Raw genomic sequence first — 17,391 nt, 5'->3', positions numbered from 1 at the left:
ACTTAACGTCACATAATCATATCTTAAGTTTGGTTATGAATGGTGTTAGAGAAAAATGGAAAATCAAGATCTCTATTTTATTATTAACTTCATATGGCTCTTCCAGTGTAGTACAAGAAATCAATACAAGTCCAGGTGAAAATAATTTTGCCATTAAAATCTATTTGGAAAATGCCAGCATATCAGATCAATTCACTCCAAGGTTGTGGGGTTATAATACAAGAATAAGATACAGGCCCTACTTAAAATTTAAGAGAAGACTAAGAATAGCACAAAAAATTAAAGACTAATATGACTGTTAATAAATTTTAAATTACATGCATGACTACATTCTACTGAGGTTTAGTACATATAGCCAGTGTAATTAGTGTGTCCAGAATACTTTAGGGGGCAGAATTTGAACCAGATCTTAAAAATAAGAGAAATGTCTTCTTGTCTGGAACACATTAACTTGAAATGCTGGTTCACTCCTTGAAACCTATCTCCAAAGACTACAAAGAACCCAAAGGATAAACCTTGGAATTTAATTTAAAAACTATTGGACACTCCTGGGGAGACAGAGACCATCTGGATAGGAGAGGGCAGAAGAGAATGGCAGCCTCGAGCTGAAGAGGGCCTGGTGGCACTAATGGGAATAAGCAGGGAGAAAACTATTTTTGCCCTTTTCTCTACACTGCCCTGGGTGTAATCATGATCTGCATTATTACCATTGTGTCAGAAAACTGCAGTACTATTCTACTGCCAGCCAGAGGTGGTTAAGGTAACAACAGAGCTGCTCTACAGCCGGCTGTTACAGGTATCCATAGATGTGCCTCAGACATTCCCTGGTCATTTTTCTCCTTTACTCCTTGGCACTGGGTTACCAACTCATGGGAACTTCTCATAGAAAAGAGCAGAGTTGGGGTAGATCCAGAACAGTTACCCAAAGGTCAGAGTTCCCTGATGTGAAAGGGAGGACAAAAATGGTGTATAACACCAGACACTCTGGAGAAGGAAGAGGATGCTGACTGGAAGGAGATGCTTTTGGGGAGGCAACAGAGACTGGATTGTTTGTTGATGGTTACAATGTTCACTACTTGTTCAACAGGTGCTGGGCTCTTGACCCTTGGTTCCTTTCCTTACTACAATCCATTCATGGTGCAGGTGTCACCTGGCCCTCTACATTGCCACATGAGAACTGGGGATTGGGGAACCAGCACAAATATGTGGATATTGTGATTACTAATTTTGCTTTGAGTAGTAAAGTCTTTTGTCTCCGATCCAGGGATCTCATGTCTTCAGTCAGCATCCATGAAACCAACCTGTTAGCTTGCAAGGAGGGTACAATCTCAGATCCTTTACTTGACAGATTTAACAACAAAGATGGAACGCTGACAGATACATAGATTTTTGGAGGAGAAAAGACCCAACCCCATGGGCAATTAACAGGATTTGAAGGAAATTCTTGTCAACTAAAAGTGGACATACTGACAAAATTATATGGTCATCAGGCAGTAAATGGTCCTCCATTTTGTTGCCTGTTAATGAAAGGAAAATAAGGAGAAAGTCACAGGCCAAGAACTGGGCAGTATATTCAAAGGCATTTGCCCAAATGTCTTAGTTGTTAACTCTTCTCCATACAAGTAGACTTCTTCACCAATTGTTCTGTCAACTTCAAGTCCACACCATTGTGACAAGTACAAAGACTGTCTTCGGTTAGAGGAAGGTTCCACCTTCTTCAAACAATAGGTACAGAGATGCATACCTACACTGAGTGAGAAAGGAAGGAAATTTGTGACCACTATGTCCAGAAGGATTCAAAATTATTAGAACTTGGGTTTGCCTGGAAGATGAGAGGATGAAATACATAATGCAGAGTTACAACCATCTTTGTTTCAACAACCCTACAGTCTGTCATGCCAACCTTGGATCCTTTCAAAGATGAGAGTAAAACGTCTCAGAACTATTGCAATGGGTCCTGGCTGAAAAAAAAAAGAGATCTACAGCTCACTTGGGAGACTTCCCTTTGGTTAGTTATAATCTTTCAGCTCTGATCCTGGAGTCTCGCATTTCATGTCTTATGACTCTCTGATACTTGAAACGGTGAAAAGCTAAGGTTTTAGTTTGTAAGTAGGGTGAAAATCTTGGGCCCTTTACAATTCTTGATAAAAAGCTCAAAAATGAGATGACTAAAGCACAGGGGGCTATAAAAATAGTTCTGAAAGAACTGAGGAAAGAAGACTAAAATACTAGAAAATATAGGCTAAATTAGAAGTAACACAGTAAAATGATGTCATGAAAAAATAGAAAAAAATAAATAGATAACATGCAAAGGAAATGTGAAGAAAATGAAACAGAAATTTAAAAAAGAGGAGAATATGAAAAACAAAATTGAGAGTAAATGACAGATACAGAAGTTGGGCAAAGGAGATCTGCAATATGTATAATTGTAACCCCAAAGTAGAAAATTAAGGGACTAGAACAGAATGAATAAAGAAAACTATAATCAAAGAAAACTCTTTAGAATTAAAAGGAGTAATGAATCTACATATCTAAAAATAAAGATTTACAATGGTAAGCATTTAACATTTTTTTGTAAAACTATGGGACTCAAAAGTTAAAAATCTAAAGTATAAAATTCACACATAAACAGTTATGTATGTGAAGAACTCAAGGCCATTATTCCCAGGAGTTATTCATAGGGCATCAACTGGAGAGCAAACTATATATAGCCAAGAAATAATTGGAGAAACTACAGTTTGATGGTGAGCTCTGAATATACTTAACTGCAGAAATAAGCCTAATTAAGGAGTTAAGATTTACAGGAGACTATAAAATGTATGCTCTGGTAATGTAGAAAAATATACCACTAACAAAAATGTAACAAAGGGGAAATTAAATGGAAAGTAAAGTAAGCTCAGTGATTCCTCACAAATAATAGCTGGGAATAAAAGAATACCACTGAAGCCAACAAAGCAAGTAACAGACACTTATGTATACTAAGAATATTTGTGAACGAAATCATATGGTGGTAAGAGGAAGAAAGGATCACTAGTGACATCATTACTGATTGTAGGGGACTAACAGACAATATTTAAAGAAAGAGGAGGCTAACGACTCAGGGCCTTCACACGTTATTCCTTTGGCATGAAATGTAGGAGGGTGGGGGGTGCATGTTCAGCTAACTCCTATTCAGCAAACCTCAGCTAAAATGTTATTTGTTTTGTAAAGAAATTTCACTGACCTCCCACGTCTAGATCTTGTTACAGACTTTGATAGGACTGTATACCATGTCCAGATTAATTCTCAAAACTGTAATTGAAAATTATTTGTATAAGTATTTTTTTAATGCTGCCCTTCCCATTAAGCTATAAACTATGAAGGCAGGAAACTTTTCTAGCCTTTCAATTGTAACTTTTGACTCCTGGCATACAAAATAGGCATTCAATACATTTCTGGAATTAATATTTAAGAATTGGTCTCTTCATTCTAGGCAATAATACTTTCCTAATCCAGTAATTTTAAAGAGTTATCTTATGAAAATAGGTAGGTTCCTTCACTCCTACTTCTTTAATAAACCATAGATGATTTCTCTGAAGTTATGGTGCATTTCCCCCCTAAGAATCAAAAACTAATGCAACACTCACCTTCCACAGTAAAAACAATACAACATAGACCAGAGAAGAGATGTTAACTCAAAAGCTGATCTTTAAAAAGATGTAATAGCTATAGGGCTAACAAGCAAATAGCCAAAATTAATGAATTAACACAATTAAAATAAGACTACATCAGCCAAAAGGGGATTGGTCATCCATGAAAAAGAGAAGAAAGTCAACAGAAACGAATGTGAGTAGTGCCTGACAACAAACATTAAATTTTGTCAAGGTCCCTGTTAATTGTTGTCTTTAGTATAGCAATGGATGCAGGATTCAGGGGTTTATAGAAAGTAAACATCTGTAATTTAGGCGTAATTTGCAAGATCATCTCAATCATGAGATGGATGCATTGGGCTATTTCAGCTGATGTTTTAAAATAACTATATCCATGCTCACCAACTAACCTGTTGATAATGATTTTGCCCTTTCAATATCCTTCCTTTATCTGCAACTTCACCTTTCACTTGATTTTTGCCAATCGGCAATGTACATAAATCACTTGTATCTTAAAAAATAAAAAAGCAGCAGCAGCCTCCACAGTCAGCTACTGAGTCATTTTAGCTGCTTCATAGTCAGTCTTGAAAGACTTAACATTACTTATCTCTACATCCTCAACCTCTACTCACACCTCAACCTGCTGTAGTTTTCATTATCATTACCAGTGAAACTGTTGTTACCAAAGTCACCAATAATTTTCTGTTGTTAAAAGATGAATATTCATATTACTTGATCTGCCTACATTATTTGATAACATCCATCATTTACCACTTAATATTCTCCTGGCTTTCATACATCACACTTTCTATGTTTTTACCTACCTCCACGGGTACTCCTTCTTATATTATTGTGTTCTTCCCTGTAGTTATTTCTTAAACATTGGTGTTATTCAGGGCTCTTCCCTGGGCACCTATTTTTTTCCTCATTCTATACCTTTTCAATTACCCTCTTCCTGTTGTTAGCTCCCAAATCCTACCCTTTAGCCTAGATTTTTTTTTAGCTAGATTAGCCTAAATCTCTTACTCATACATCAGCTTACTGAATATCTTCACTTGGATATTCCACAAGCATTTCAAATGTGATACATCCAAACTGCAAACATCTTCCTTCTCCAAACCCAGTTCTCAGTTACAAGAAACTGAGCTAGAAATGTCATAACATTTTCTGAAAATCTTTTCCTTTAAAATATAAAAGCAACTTTACTTATGTAGAAACTATTAAAATCTTCAAGGACTTTAAGAATGAGATTCTTATACACTGAGCACATGGAGAAATAAAAATAAATAGGGACTTTGGAGGCAGATAAACCTCAGTTGACATTTCCTACTCACCACACAGAACTACATAGCTTCGGTAAATCATGCCACTTGAAGCTTGAGCATGAATAAATGCATAACTCTGTAGCAGAACTATATAAAATGTTTTAAAAACAGGTAACTCAATGATTAAAAAATCTTAATTTGCTGGCACCTAATATAAATTGTTCTCTCTAAATGGCATGAAATTAGCACCTAAATTCAAAGTGTTAAAATGTTCAATATTTATAATTTGTTTAAGCAAGTAGATTGTCAGAATTATTCCCCAGTGTTTAGAAGGTCTCATGGAGATTCAACAACCTAAAAATTACAAATAACTGAGGATTTGTAATGTTTCCTCTAGGATAACATCTTGAAAACAAATCAGGTAAAATCTGATAGTTGTTAACATATTTAATTCCTCATATATACCATTCTTTCTCACACCTAACACGGTCAGCAATGATGCAACATTTGCATTTGACTCTCACCATTATAAATAAATTCAACAGAATTATATTATCAGTGTTAGTAATTCTTATTTAATACAGTTTATTTTAGGTTCAACCCCGAAATACACACACCTCCTACAATATAAGCTTGAAGTAGATCTCAGATATTCCTGAGCTTGTATTCCAACTTTTTAATGATCTTCCACCAGATTGTCGAGGCATGTTGTTTCATTTAGCTATAAAATATGCTGATGTATCTAAGCAACTTAAAATAAGAGTTCAAAATTTACAGAAGTAATTTTCAAGATGGTTTCTTCAATGAAAAATGGCACTGAATAAGCAGGGAGTAGTGAGAAATGATTTGGGATCGATATACTGAGGATTTTAGGTGAGAGCCAGAAAAATTGGTTAGTTTTTTTAACTATCATGAAAACTTGACATATTAATCCAGCCTCGTTTTACCTCAATTACCAAAATGAAAATTTCCAGGACAAACACAAAGCAAATAATTTCCCAATGATGTGAAAATAGACTTCTAAGTGGTGCAAGTTCCTCTGTGCACCCCACTCCTGTCTCCTGTTCCCCCTTCTCTATCACCTGTCTAAATCCTATCATCCAAACTCAGCTTCAGCATTCACCACTGGAAAGGCTGTCTTGCTCTTTCTGAAAGACTAGGTACCTTTGTTTACACGCTACCATGTTATGTATATTCCTATTAAAGCTCTTATCACCTAATAGCACACTTAGCTGTTTTGCTATCTCCGGCATTGCATTATGGAGGTCCAAATAACATCAGTCACGTTTATTCATCTCTATATGCCCAGTATCTAAAACTTGTCTCAAGACTCAAATGGTTACTAAATGATGAACTTTTCAGTGAAAGTTTTTTGAAAGAGCACGTTACTTGTTTTTTGGAACTACTTCAGTTTAAATATATTGTTAAAGGCACATCTGCCCTATTTTTTAAAACTATTTCATGAAATCATAAAATTGCTGAACTTCAAGGCCAGATGAGCCAAACAGCCTCCAGCAAATGAACACTTAAAACATTTAAAACTGTTGTTCATCTTACATTTACACTCAGAAATAAATTACATAATCACTGTAGTAGTAATATGTTTCCTCTGTGTACAAGGCTCAAGAATTCCCCCTTGAGGGATTCCATGTTGATATCATTTATTCCATTCTCTGTAGAGACAGGAAAATAACCATTCTTTGTAATAACTAATGTAATAAGTAAACTTTTAGCCTCTGCTGCTAAAACCTATTTCAGTATCTTTAGTCTATTGACCTTCATTAAGAAACACAACACATGTTCATTCTAAAGACATACGTAGGTATATATAAATATACACTCTCATACATATTTAAAAAGTTGGAATGAATAACTCCATTTTTTAGATAGTGAAATGAAAGCCCATAGGTTACCTCACTTTTGAGGGAAAGTATTAAAATCCCTTTAAGAGTATTTTGGCAAAAAAAAAATCAAAAAAAAAAAAAATCAGTATTACTAGATGCACCATTTAATACAATTTCAAAGAAATCTAGGTAAAAAGAAAACCATATTTCAACAATCTCTAATTCTTCTCGATTATAATGCAATACCCAAACATTGCTAATTATATGAGTTTCCTTAGAATAAAGTATTAAACCGTTATATTTTTGGAAATGGATGCTTAAAATAGTTTCCATTAAAGCACTTTTTCAAATTTATATTCAAATTTATTAATCACTTTTAAAATTAAAAAGGTTTAAAAATTAAACCTTTGCCATTAAAAACAATAAACACATCCAATGTGTACACATAAATACAAATCTTACCAGTTAAAATATGCACATCACATACCTGTTTGCTTATAAATTGCTAATTCTTTTACAGTGTCCAAAAACTGCCAGAATTTTTCATTACTTTCTTCTGCCATAAATTCACTATTAAAAAAGAAAAGTAATTAATAGATGAAAATGAAAAAGGTTTTGCTACTATATACTTTAGAACCAAATTATAACTTATGGTAAAAACAAAAATCTCTAAAAATTAATGTTAAATTACTGATTTTTATTTACTGTAATGCAGAAAGAGAACAAATTGATGATTCTTACCTGAGGTATCATTCTCAGCTTCAAACATATAATCATGACCAGAACAGACTGTATGAGAAATAATTTTTGTTTTTTCCTCATTATTAGCTATACTAAAAAAAAATTGGATAATTTATTTTGTTTCTTCAAGTGAAATACCACTGAGAAGCAGAATTTAAAGGTAATGAAGAGAGTGTTTTTTAAAGGTGAAAAGTGAAAAAGGTAAATAAATAAAAGGACTTTATTTTTCATAAAAATTGGATCTATGAACGCTTTTAAGTCATAATATCTATTATTTTTATTTAGCTACTTATTTATTTTTATTATTTGAAACAATCTTTTTATTATTTAAAACAGACAAGATCTTAATAATTAATAGGAAGTTGGTTTATTTCATTAGGTGTTAGGCTATTCAGTTATTCAGTGCTGTATAGAACAAAAGCACAAGACACCTGAAACAAACAGATTTAACTATTTAAACTAGAAAGGAAACGGCCACCAAACAGATGGTACAGATTCTTTGTTATCGCCCACCTGATCTTTCTCTCTAGCCTTGCTCAACTTAAACTAATACTTAATGTAAATGGATTGAGGACATCATGCAGAGTAACTACTTCCTGTGATTCTGAGAGGGTCAATAAAGGGGAAAAAGGAGGAAAAACTAATTAAATCACCAACATAACCATGAGAGGCATAGGAATTTAAAGCAACAAGTAACTTCAAAACAACTCTTATTATTAATGGTGTACAACTCAATGGCATAAAAAAAAAAAAAAAGCAGCAGCTAAAAGCAGAGGAAACAATGGGAACACTAAAATAGGATGTGACCTGAAAAGGACAGAGGTGGTGCAAAACCTCAAGTTAATTAGGGAGCAATACTAACACCTAACTAACTGACCTGACCAAGCAACTACAGCATGTTCTGACGCTGTACAACCATAAGTAAAAGACATCTTCCCCATGCTCGAATTTATACATCTAAGTATAATCCTTCAAAGTGATCACCTTAAGAAAATATTCACTTACACTTATTCCCTCAATATATACCACTGGCTCTAAGCATTTTGGAACTCTTCCTAAATTACTTTCGGGGGCAATATGCCAGTAACTCGTTATTAATCTTAGAGGAGGAAATACCCTTGCGAGACCATCTAAACAAGCTCCTCACCTTCTAAAAGATATTACCTTTACCCAAAGTTTTAAAAAGGGAAAAAGCCCAAAAAATTGGCATTTCCAATTTGTTCACTTGTCCTGTATAATATTTAGCTACAAATAACAATGGTTCCCAAAACATTCTACTACAGAGAAAAAAATTATTTCTATAGAGGGTGTTTTTATATGTACTAAGGAGCATGACAATAAGTGGAATTCCAAAAAATATGTTCACCAAGAGCAACACCAGTGGAATAAATGCAGTTTAGATATATACATTATGGTACATGTGTTTTAAATTTAGCCTCATCAGCCTATAATCATCCCTAGTAAATAGTACAGAATTATAAATTAATTAAGGCAGGGGACATACCTCATTCATCTTTATTTCTGACACAGTACCCATTGTAGGGCCATGCTCAAAACAAGCAGTGAAATATTTATACTGAATTAAAAATATGTAATATACATATCTATGTATAGGCAGTAAGAGAAATTCCCAAGAATAATGGTTTAAATAAAAAAACCTGAGCTATTGCTTTTCTTAAGTTTCTATCTCTCAAGTTCCTTCAATTTACCCAAAACTCTTCAATTCTTCCTCTGCCACACTTCTTTGGCTTTCCTAAAATTTTTATTTAAGAGAAACATTAAAAACCTGAAGATGAACAGAATAATGAAGTCTAGAAAACAGAATTAGAAAGTGCAATGATTAAAGAAACTACAGGCTTCTAGGCTGCTACACTGTCACAAAGAAGAGATTTAGTTCAGAAGGATAAAGTCTGGACTAGTAGATAAAAGGTATAGCGGGAAAGATACCTTAAGTGGGAAAGAGCTTAGTTTATATAATGAAGGACCTCTTAACAATTTATATTTGTTCACAACAGAACAAGCAGGCACGTGAAATAACACTAAGCTTCCTGTCTGGATGACCTAAGCAGAGATCAGGTGCCACAGGTCAGGTATTGCAGAGGTAATTCTGATGGTGGTTTGAAGTATACACTACTTTACATATGGTCCCTTCCATTGAATCAACATCACTGAGCACCTACTTCTGTGTACTGAGCCTTGGGGAAAACAGGTATGAGTAAGAAATATTTTTGTTGCATCTAATGAACTAATACAGTGAGTCTTCACTTAATGTCGATAGGTTCTTGGAAACTGCGACTTTAAGTGAGGTGACATATAACAAACCCAATTGGTATAAACAAGAGTTAAGTTTCAACAGCATTTTCTGATCACAAAATATCACCAAACTTCTAAATAAAGACCCAAACACTTCTAATATTAAACATTGAAATAAATGTGAGCTATACAACATTTAAGAAAGATTAATAAAACAAGTAAGATAATTATTTTCCATCCAGCTTATTCCAGTTCAGGGTTGCAGGTGACCAGAGCTTCTCCCAGCAGCTCAGGGTGTAAGATGGGAACCCACCCTGGACAGGACACCCTTTCATTGTGGGACTCACATGTGTGTGTGCACAGCCTGTACACACACACATACACACACCCAGTCACTCAGACTGGGACAATTTAGACATGCCAATTAACCTATGCACATCTGTGGAATGTGGGAAGAAACTGGAGTTCCCACAGAAAACTCATGCAGACATGGGGGAATGTGCAAACTCCACACAGACAGTGGCCCCAGCCAGGAATCTTTTTTTCTCTCATCAACGTTATAACGAAACTATGTTAATTTGAGTACTTGCTATATTTATTGAGCATCTACTTTCAATCCCTGTGCTTTGGCAAAATAAACATGAATAAGAAATACCTTTGTCCCCTTAAACTCACATTTTAGCAGCAGAGATTAGCATATATGATGCGTTGCAGTAAGGATTATTACAGAAGTATTGAATAAATATAAGAACATAATAGAAAGACATTAGTTTTTGTTAGGACAAAGGACCAGGCAAAAAGACAGTAATATGTATGTCCATAAATAAGGTATCAACAAGTAAAGGACTGTAGTAAAGTGTTAATATCACTTCCCTAGGACCACCATAATAAATTATCACAAACTTAGTGATTTAAAACAAATATATTCTCTCTCAGTTTGGAGTCCAAAAGTCTGGATTCCAGGTGTCGTCAGGGTTAATGCAGATTAGGATGTGGATTTATCTTTTTGGGGGGCCACCATTCAAGCCAATACAGTCTACCTTCTGGGTCCCCAAAATCCACATTTGTCCCACATACAAAATACATTCACTCCATCCCAATATCACCTATTGTGACATCATCTCTAAGACCAAAGCTAATGTAAATACCATCAGAAGTCTCAACTCTAAACTAGGGAGGAGTGAGGCCTTGGGTACCATCCTTCCTGGAGCAAAATTCTTCTCCATATATGGACCTGTGAAACTAGAAACAATTTATCTGCTTCCAAAATGCAATGGTGAGAGGCAATCCAGATTCCAAAAGGGGGAAATTAGACAGAATAAAGCAGTTACCAGTGAAAAAGAAATCTGAAATCCAGCAGAACAAATTCCATGAGGTTTCAAGCCCTGAGCATAACTCCCTGTGGCTTGTTGCTCCACCCTTTGTGCTGCCTGCCACGGCTCTGCCCTTTTTTCTGAAGGATAGCAGATGTTTGCAGCTAAGTAGGTCTATTAGCCAAATTTCCTGCCTATAGAATTTTGAAAGTCTGACAGCCTTCTCTAATTTCATCCTGTGTCCCTTTTGATCCAACCTGACAGTGTTTCTCTGCTGATACAACATAGTCAAAATCCTTGTGGGTCTCTTATGTATCTCATCAGATTCATGCCATTACATAATGATCCTCCCCAGAACATTCCTGGGTAAACCCATCTCTATTCCTGGCTTCTGCTAATGTGGTCGAGTGAGTCCTTGAGTCACATACTTAACATATACTGCGAAAGGCTGTCCAGCCACACATTTGGCCTTCTTTCTGGAGCATGCATTCCCAACACTGAGTTTAATTTTAGCATGCTTTGCAACCTCCCAAATTATCAGGTGCTGCTTCCTTTCCTTAAGTTTCTCCTTCAATTTATCTTCCCTCTTGCATTTTACTATAACTGTAAGTAGCAAAGAGAAACCAGATGACAGCTTTAATACTTGCCTTGGAAATCTCCTCAGCTAACTACCCAAGTTTATCACTTACAAGCTCTGTTTTCCACACAACGGGAGAATCCATATCAGCCAGTTTTCTGCCACTATGTATCAAAGATCATCTTCATTTCCAGTAACATGTTTCTCATTTCCTTCCGAGTACTTGTCAGAGTTCCTTTAATGTTCTAAGATGACAGAAACTTTTTCTACTAAGTTCCTCGCTTTCTTCGAAGTCCTTACTAGAACCACCTTTAATGTTCATGTTTCTGCAAACAGTCTCCTCAAGGCAATCTAGGCTTCTTCTAACACTTTTCTCAAAACTCTTCCAGCTTCTGCCTGATTCATCAGCTACATCTACATTTTTAGGTATTTGATACAGCAGCACCCCATTTCAAGGTACCAAATCTGTATTAGTTTCCTAGAGCAGCTGCAAGAAGTTACCACCAACTTGGTGACAACAGAAACTTTTTGGCTCACAGTTCTGGAGGCCAGAAGTCCAAAATCAAGGTATTGACAGGGCTACGTGCTGTCCAAAGGCTCTTGAGGAGAATCTTTCCTTGCCTGTGTCTGCTTCTCAAGGGTTCCAGTGTTCCTTGGCTTGTGGCTGCACCAACCCAATCTCAGCCTCTGTTCACATGGCCTTTGCTTTGTCTGTATCTTTTCCTCTTCCGGCTCTTGTAAGGACCTCAGATTTAGCACCCATCTAGATAACCCATGATGACCATGTCTCAATATCCTTAACTTAATCACATTTGCAAAGATTCTTTTTCCAAATAAGGAAAAATTCACAGGTTCCAGAGATTAGGATGAGGACGCACCTTTTTAGGAACTGCCGTTCAACCCACTACAAGTGGTAAGGTTGGTGCATCAGCTCAGGCTACACTGGGAAGAACCTTGAGGAGCTACAGGAGTCCCTGCTCCAGGACCCTTGGGGCAAGTAGAAACTGGGAAACTGAAACTACCAGTCCAAGATGGGAAGAAATTAAACTGAGTATGGGACCAGATCTGTGCAAGCTCTGGGAGAAACTGGGGAAAAGGCAGAAAAAGGGGACATATTTTAAGCTAGAATAATTTATTCAATACCAACTTTTATTACAGCTGATACCACAAAAATGCAAAGGATCATAACATACTGCTATGAACAATTATATGCCAACAAATTGAGCAACCGAGAAGAAATGGATAAATTCCTAAAAACATACAACCTACCAAGACTGAGTTAGGAAGAAATAGAAAATCTGAACCGACTGATAACTAGTTAGGAGATTGAATCATCAAACAAAAACCTCCCAACAAACCAGACAGCTTCACTGTTGAAATCTACCACATATTTAAAGAATACTTGTCCTTTTCAAGCCCTTCCAAAAAACAGAAGAGGAAGGAACACTCATTACCAAAGCCAGACAAGGACAGTTAAGGCCAATGTCCCAGATAAAATAGACACAAAAATCCTCAGCAAAATTTTAGTAAATTGAATTCAACAACACATTAAAGGGATCATACACCAAGATCAAATGCAATTTATTCCAGGGATGCAAGAATTTGTGGTTCAACATACACAAATCAATCAATACCATACACTACATTAACAAAATGAAGGATAAAAGTTATATGATCATCTCAATAGATACATAAAAACCAGCTGACAAAATTCAACATCTATATGTGATAAAAACTCTCAACAAAATGGATACAGAGGGAACATACCTCAACATAACAAAGGCCATATATGACAAGCTTATAGCTAAGATCATACTCAGTGATGAAAAGCTGAAAGCTTTTCCTCTAAGATCAGGAACCAGACAAAGCTACCCTACTCTTGCCACTTTTATTTAACATAATATTGGAAGTCCTAGCCAGAGCAATTAGACATAGATACATACATACATACATGTGTAAATGGCATCTGAATTGGACAGGAAGAAGTAAAACTGTCAGTATTCGCAGGTGACATATTACATATAGAAAATCCTAAAGACTCCACCAAAAAACCATTAAAACTAATAAACAAACTGAGTAAAGTTGCAGGATACAAAATCAATATACAAAAATCTGTGGTGTTTCTGTACACTAATAACAAATCACCAGAAAGAGAAATTGAGAGGAAAAATAACTCATTTACAATTGCATCAAAAAGAATAAAGTACCTAAGGAATAAATTTAACCAAGGAACTGAAAGACCTGTGCACTAAAACCTATAAGATATTGATGAAAAAAACTGAAGACAGCACAAATAAATGGAAACACACGCATGCACATGGATTGGAAGAATTAATAGTTAAAGTGTCCATATAACACAATGCAACCTACAGATTCAATGCAATCTCTACCAAAATTCCAATGGCTCTTTTCACAGAAATAGAACAAACAATTCTAAAATTTGTATGGAACCACAAAAGACTCCAAATAGCCAAAGCAATCTTGAGAAAGAAGAAAAAAGCTAGAGGTATCATGTTTCCTGATTTCAAACTATATTACAAAGCTATAGTAACCAAAACAGTATGATATTGGCATAAAACCAAATACGTAGATCAATGAAATGTAATAGACAGCCCAGAAATAAACCCATGCATATATGGTCAATTAACTTACGACAAAGGAGCCAAGAATATATACTGGGGAAAGGGCAGTCTCTTCAATAATGGTGTTGGGACAACTAGACAGCCACATACAAAACAATGAAACTGGATCACTATCTTACACCACACACAAAAATTAATTCAAAATGGATTAAAGACTTGAAAGTAAGACCTGAAACCATAAATCTCCTGGATTAAAACAAGAATGGTAAGCTCCTTAAAATTGGTCTTGGAGATATTTTGGATTTCATACCAAAAGCAAGGGCAACAAAAGGAAAAATAAGCAAGCTGGAGTACATAAAACTAAAAAGCTTCTACACAGCAAAGGAAATCATCAACAAAATGAAAAGGCAACTTACCGAATGGCAGAAAATATTTGCAAATCATATATTTGATAAGGGGTTATTATCGAAAATATATAAATAATTCATACAATTCAACAGTGAAAACAAAATCCAATTGAAAAATGGGCAGAGGATCTGATAGACATTTTTCCAAAGAAGACATACAGATGCCCTTAAGGTACATGAAAAGGTGCTCAACATAACTAATCATCAGGGAAATGCAAATCAAAACCACAGTGAGCTACCACCTCACACCTGTTACACAGGCTATCATCAAAAAGAAAATGTTGGCAAGGATGTGGAGAAAAGGGGAACCCTTGTGTAAGGTAGGTATGAATGTAAACTGGTGCAGCCACTATGGAAAAGAGTTATGGAGGTTCCTCAAAAAAATTAAAAATAGAACTACCAGGAGATCCAGCATGTCTACTTCTGGATATTTATCCAAAGGAAACAAAAAACACTAACTCAAAAAGACAAATGCACCCCAATGTTCAGTGTAGCATTATTTACAATAGCCTAGTGTCCATAGATGGTTGAATGGATAAAGAAATCATGGCATATACATATATAATATATACATATTATATATTACACATATATTATATATAAATATATAATATATAAATATAATATATAAATATATAATATAAATATAATATATAAATATAATATATATATATATATATATACACACATATATATATATATATATAAATACAATGGAACATTATTCAGCAATAAAGAAGGAAATTCTGCTACTTGGGACAACATGGACGGTCCTTTAGGGCATTATGCTGGACCTTTACGGCATTATGCTAAGTGAAATAAATCAGACAGAGAAAGACAAATACCATATGATCGCACCTCAATGTGAAATCTAAAATGAAAAAAATAGCGAAGAAATGGGGGTGGGAATGAAATGGGTGAAAGTGGTCAAAGGTACAAACTTTCGGTTATAAATTAATTCATGGGGATGTAATGTACAGCTTGGTGACTATAGTTAATACTGCACTGCATATTTGAACGTTGCTAGGAGTAAATCTTAAAAAGTTCTCATCACAACAAAAATGTTTAACTATGTGTGGTGACAGTTGTTAACTAGACTTATTATGGTGATCACAATATGCATATACAAATATGATGTACGCCTGAAACTAACATAATGTTATATATCAATTACATTGCAAATAAATAGAACTGTTTTAGCGTCTTATACAGGCAACATAATGTGGCATGCTGAAGTCTCTTTTCAGGGCTGCTTTGGTGAAATGACCAAATCAACTGGCATTAAAATTTCATGCTGGCTAAAGAAAAGAAACTTCAAATTCTGTTTACTAGCATACTAAGGACAATTTTAATATCAACAAGTTTGGTTTCTGCAAAGTAAATCGTATCTTATGAACTAACTCCTGTGGAGGATTCGGAAAGAATAACGTGGAAGCTGTCTTGTCCACAGGAAGCCTAGGTGCTTCAAGTATGGTTTCCTAAAAAGGACTGCTCACATTAATTGAAATGCTTGCATTAAACGCCACTCTCCATCACCCATTCTTCTTCCTTTTTTATATAGTAAATGCACATACAATCCAAACGAATTAAACAACAGCCCCGAAGTTTTAAAAACCGCGGGCAAGGCAAAGTACGAACTGCGGGAGGAAAAGGAATTGCACAGGAGTGCTGCGCACGGGGTGGCAGGGACGTGGGTGATGCTCCGAGGGCCACACACGAGAGCACTTGGAGCAGCGGTGCAAGGACGGCATCCGAGGAGCCGTCAAGGTCCCAGCGCGCCCCCAGCCCCTTCCGGGCCCTCCCTCCGCGCCGGGATCGGCAGAGGCTCCAGCTCGCACCCACCTGGTCTCCAGCAGCAGCGGGGTCTCGGGCCACTTCGCAGCCAAGTGGGCTGTCACTGCCTTGGACGCCGAGGCCGTGCCGGAGCAGAGCAGCCAGAGCCAAAGCACCGTGGCGCCGAGGAGCAGCCGCATCACATTGGCGGCCTTTGCCATGGCGCAGGAAGGGAAACGCGAGCTGATCGGACTTAGAGACCAAAGCCCGGAGCCGCCACGCCGCAGCCGGCTCCTCCCGACGCGCCGTCGCCCACTTCCGGTGGGGGGAGCTAGAGTCCGTTACTCGGCCCTGGCCTGGCATGTGCCGGGCGCATGCGCATCTAGCTGCGGCGCGGTGCGGGGCTCGCCCGCGGGGTGTGAGCCGCGGAGGTGCGGCTGGTGCCGGAATGTAGAGAGACGTGGCTGATGCTCAGGCGGATCCGCGGCCGGTTCTCGGGCAGAGGCTGTGGGACACGGAGCGGGGAGGCGGGCTCCCCGAGACCGAACTGTGATTGCGGCCCACTAAGGCTGGCGGGAGGTGCCAACGTCTGGAAACGAAGGCAGGAACCTGTATGGGTATTATACACACTTACATGGCGGAAAATAAGGCCTATTAAAGTTCAAGCACCTACTTCACGGGGTTCTCAAATTTTATTGCAAATTGGAGTCACCTGGTAGAGCTTTTAGAAAGCCGGATGCCCAGACTACACCACACACCTTACAGGGGGACTATCTGGGGGTGAGATTTGGGCATCAACACGATTTAATAGTTCCCGCCCCTCTCCCGTGATTCGAGTGTTGCAGTTATGTTGGGAAACCAGTGACATCACCTGGAGGGCTTGTTAAACCAGGATGCTGGACCTCATCCCAATGTTTGTTTCTGATTCAGTAGGTTTGGTGTAGGGTCCGAGAATTTGCATTTCACGGCTAACAAGTTCCTAGGTAGGTGATTCTGATACTGATGGC

The 17,391-nt window shown here is 37.0% G+C and overlaps 1 protein-coding gene across 1 annotated transcript in view; it reads right to left on the bottom strand.

The window, feature by feature from the left end:
• UGGT2 (UDP-glucose glycoprotein glucosyltransferase 2) overlaps window positions 1-16,828 on the bottom strand; it is a 146,511-nt gene extending 129,683 nt beyond the window's left edge. Inside the window, exons 1-2 of the mRNA XM_019737191.3 lie at window positions 16,454-16,828; window positions 7,226-7,308 (exon numbers count right to left, since the gene is read on the bottom strand). Of these exons, the coding sequence (XP_019592750.3) occupies window positions 7,226-7,308; window positions 16,454-16,605 (235 nt within the window). The 5' untranslated portion in view covers window positions 16,606-16,828. The remainder of the gene's footprint in view (window positions 1-7,225; window positions 7,309-16,453) is intronic.
• Between the last annotated feature and the right edge of the window lie 563 nt (window positions 16,829-17,391).

The sequence above is a fragment of the Rhinolophus sinicus genome, chromosome 16, assembly GCF_057876585.1.
Source record: "Rhinolophus sinicus isolate RSI-liver-muscle chromosome 16, RSI-T2T, whole genome shotgun sequence".
In the NCBI taxonomy this organism is placed as follows: Eukaryota; Metazoa; Chordata; class Mammalia; order Chiroptera; family Rhinolophidae; genus Rhinolophus; species Rhinolophus sinicus.
Note: the sequence above shows the minus strand (reverse complement) of the source record. Positions and strands in the feature narration are given on the sequence as shown.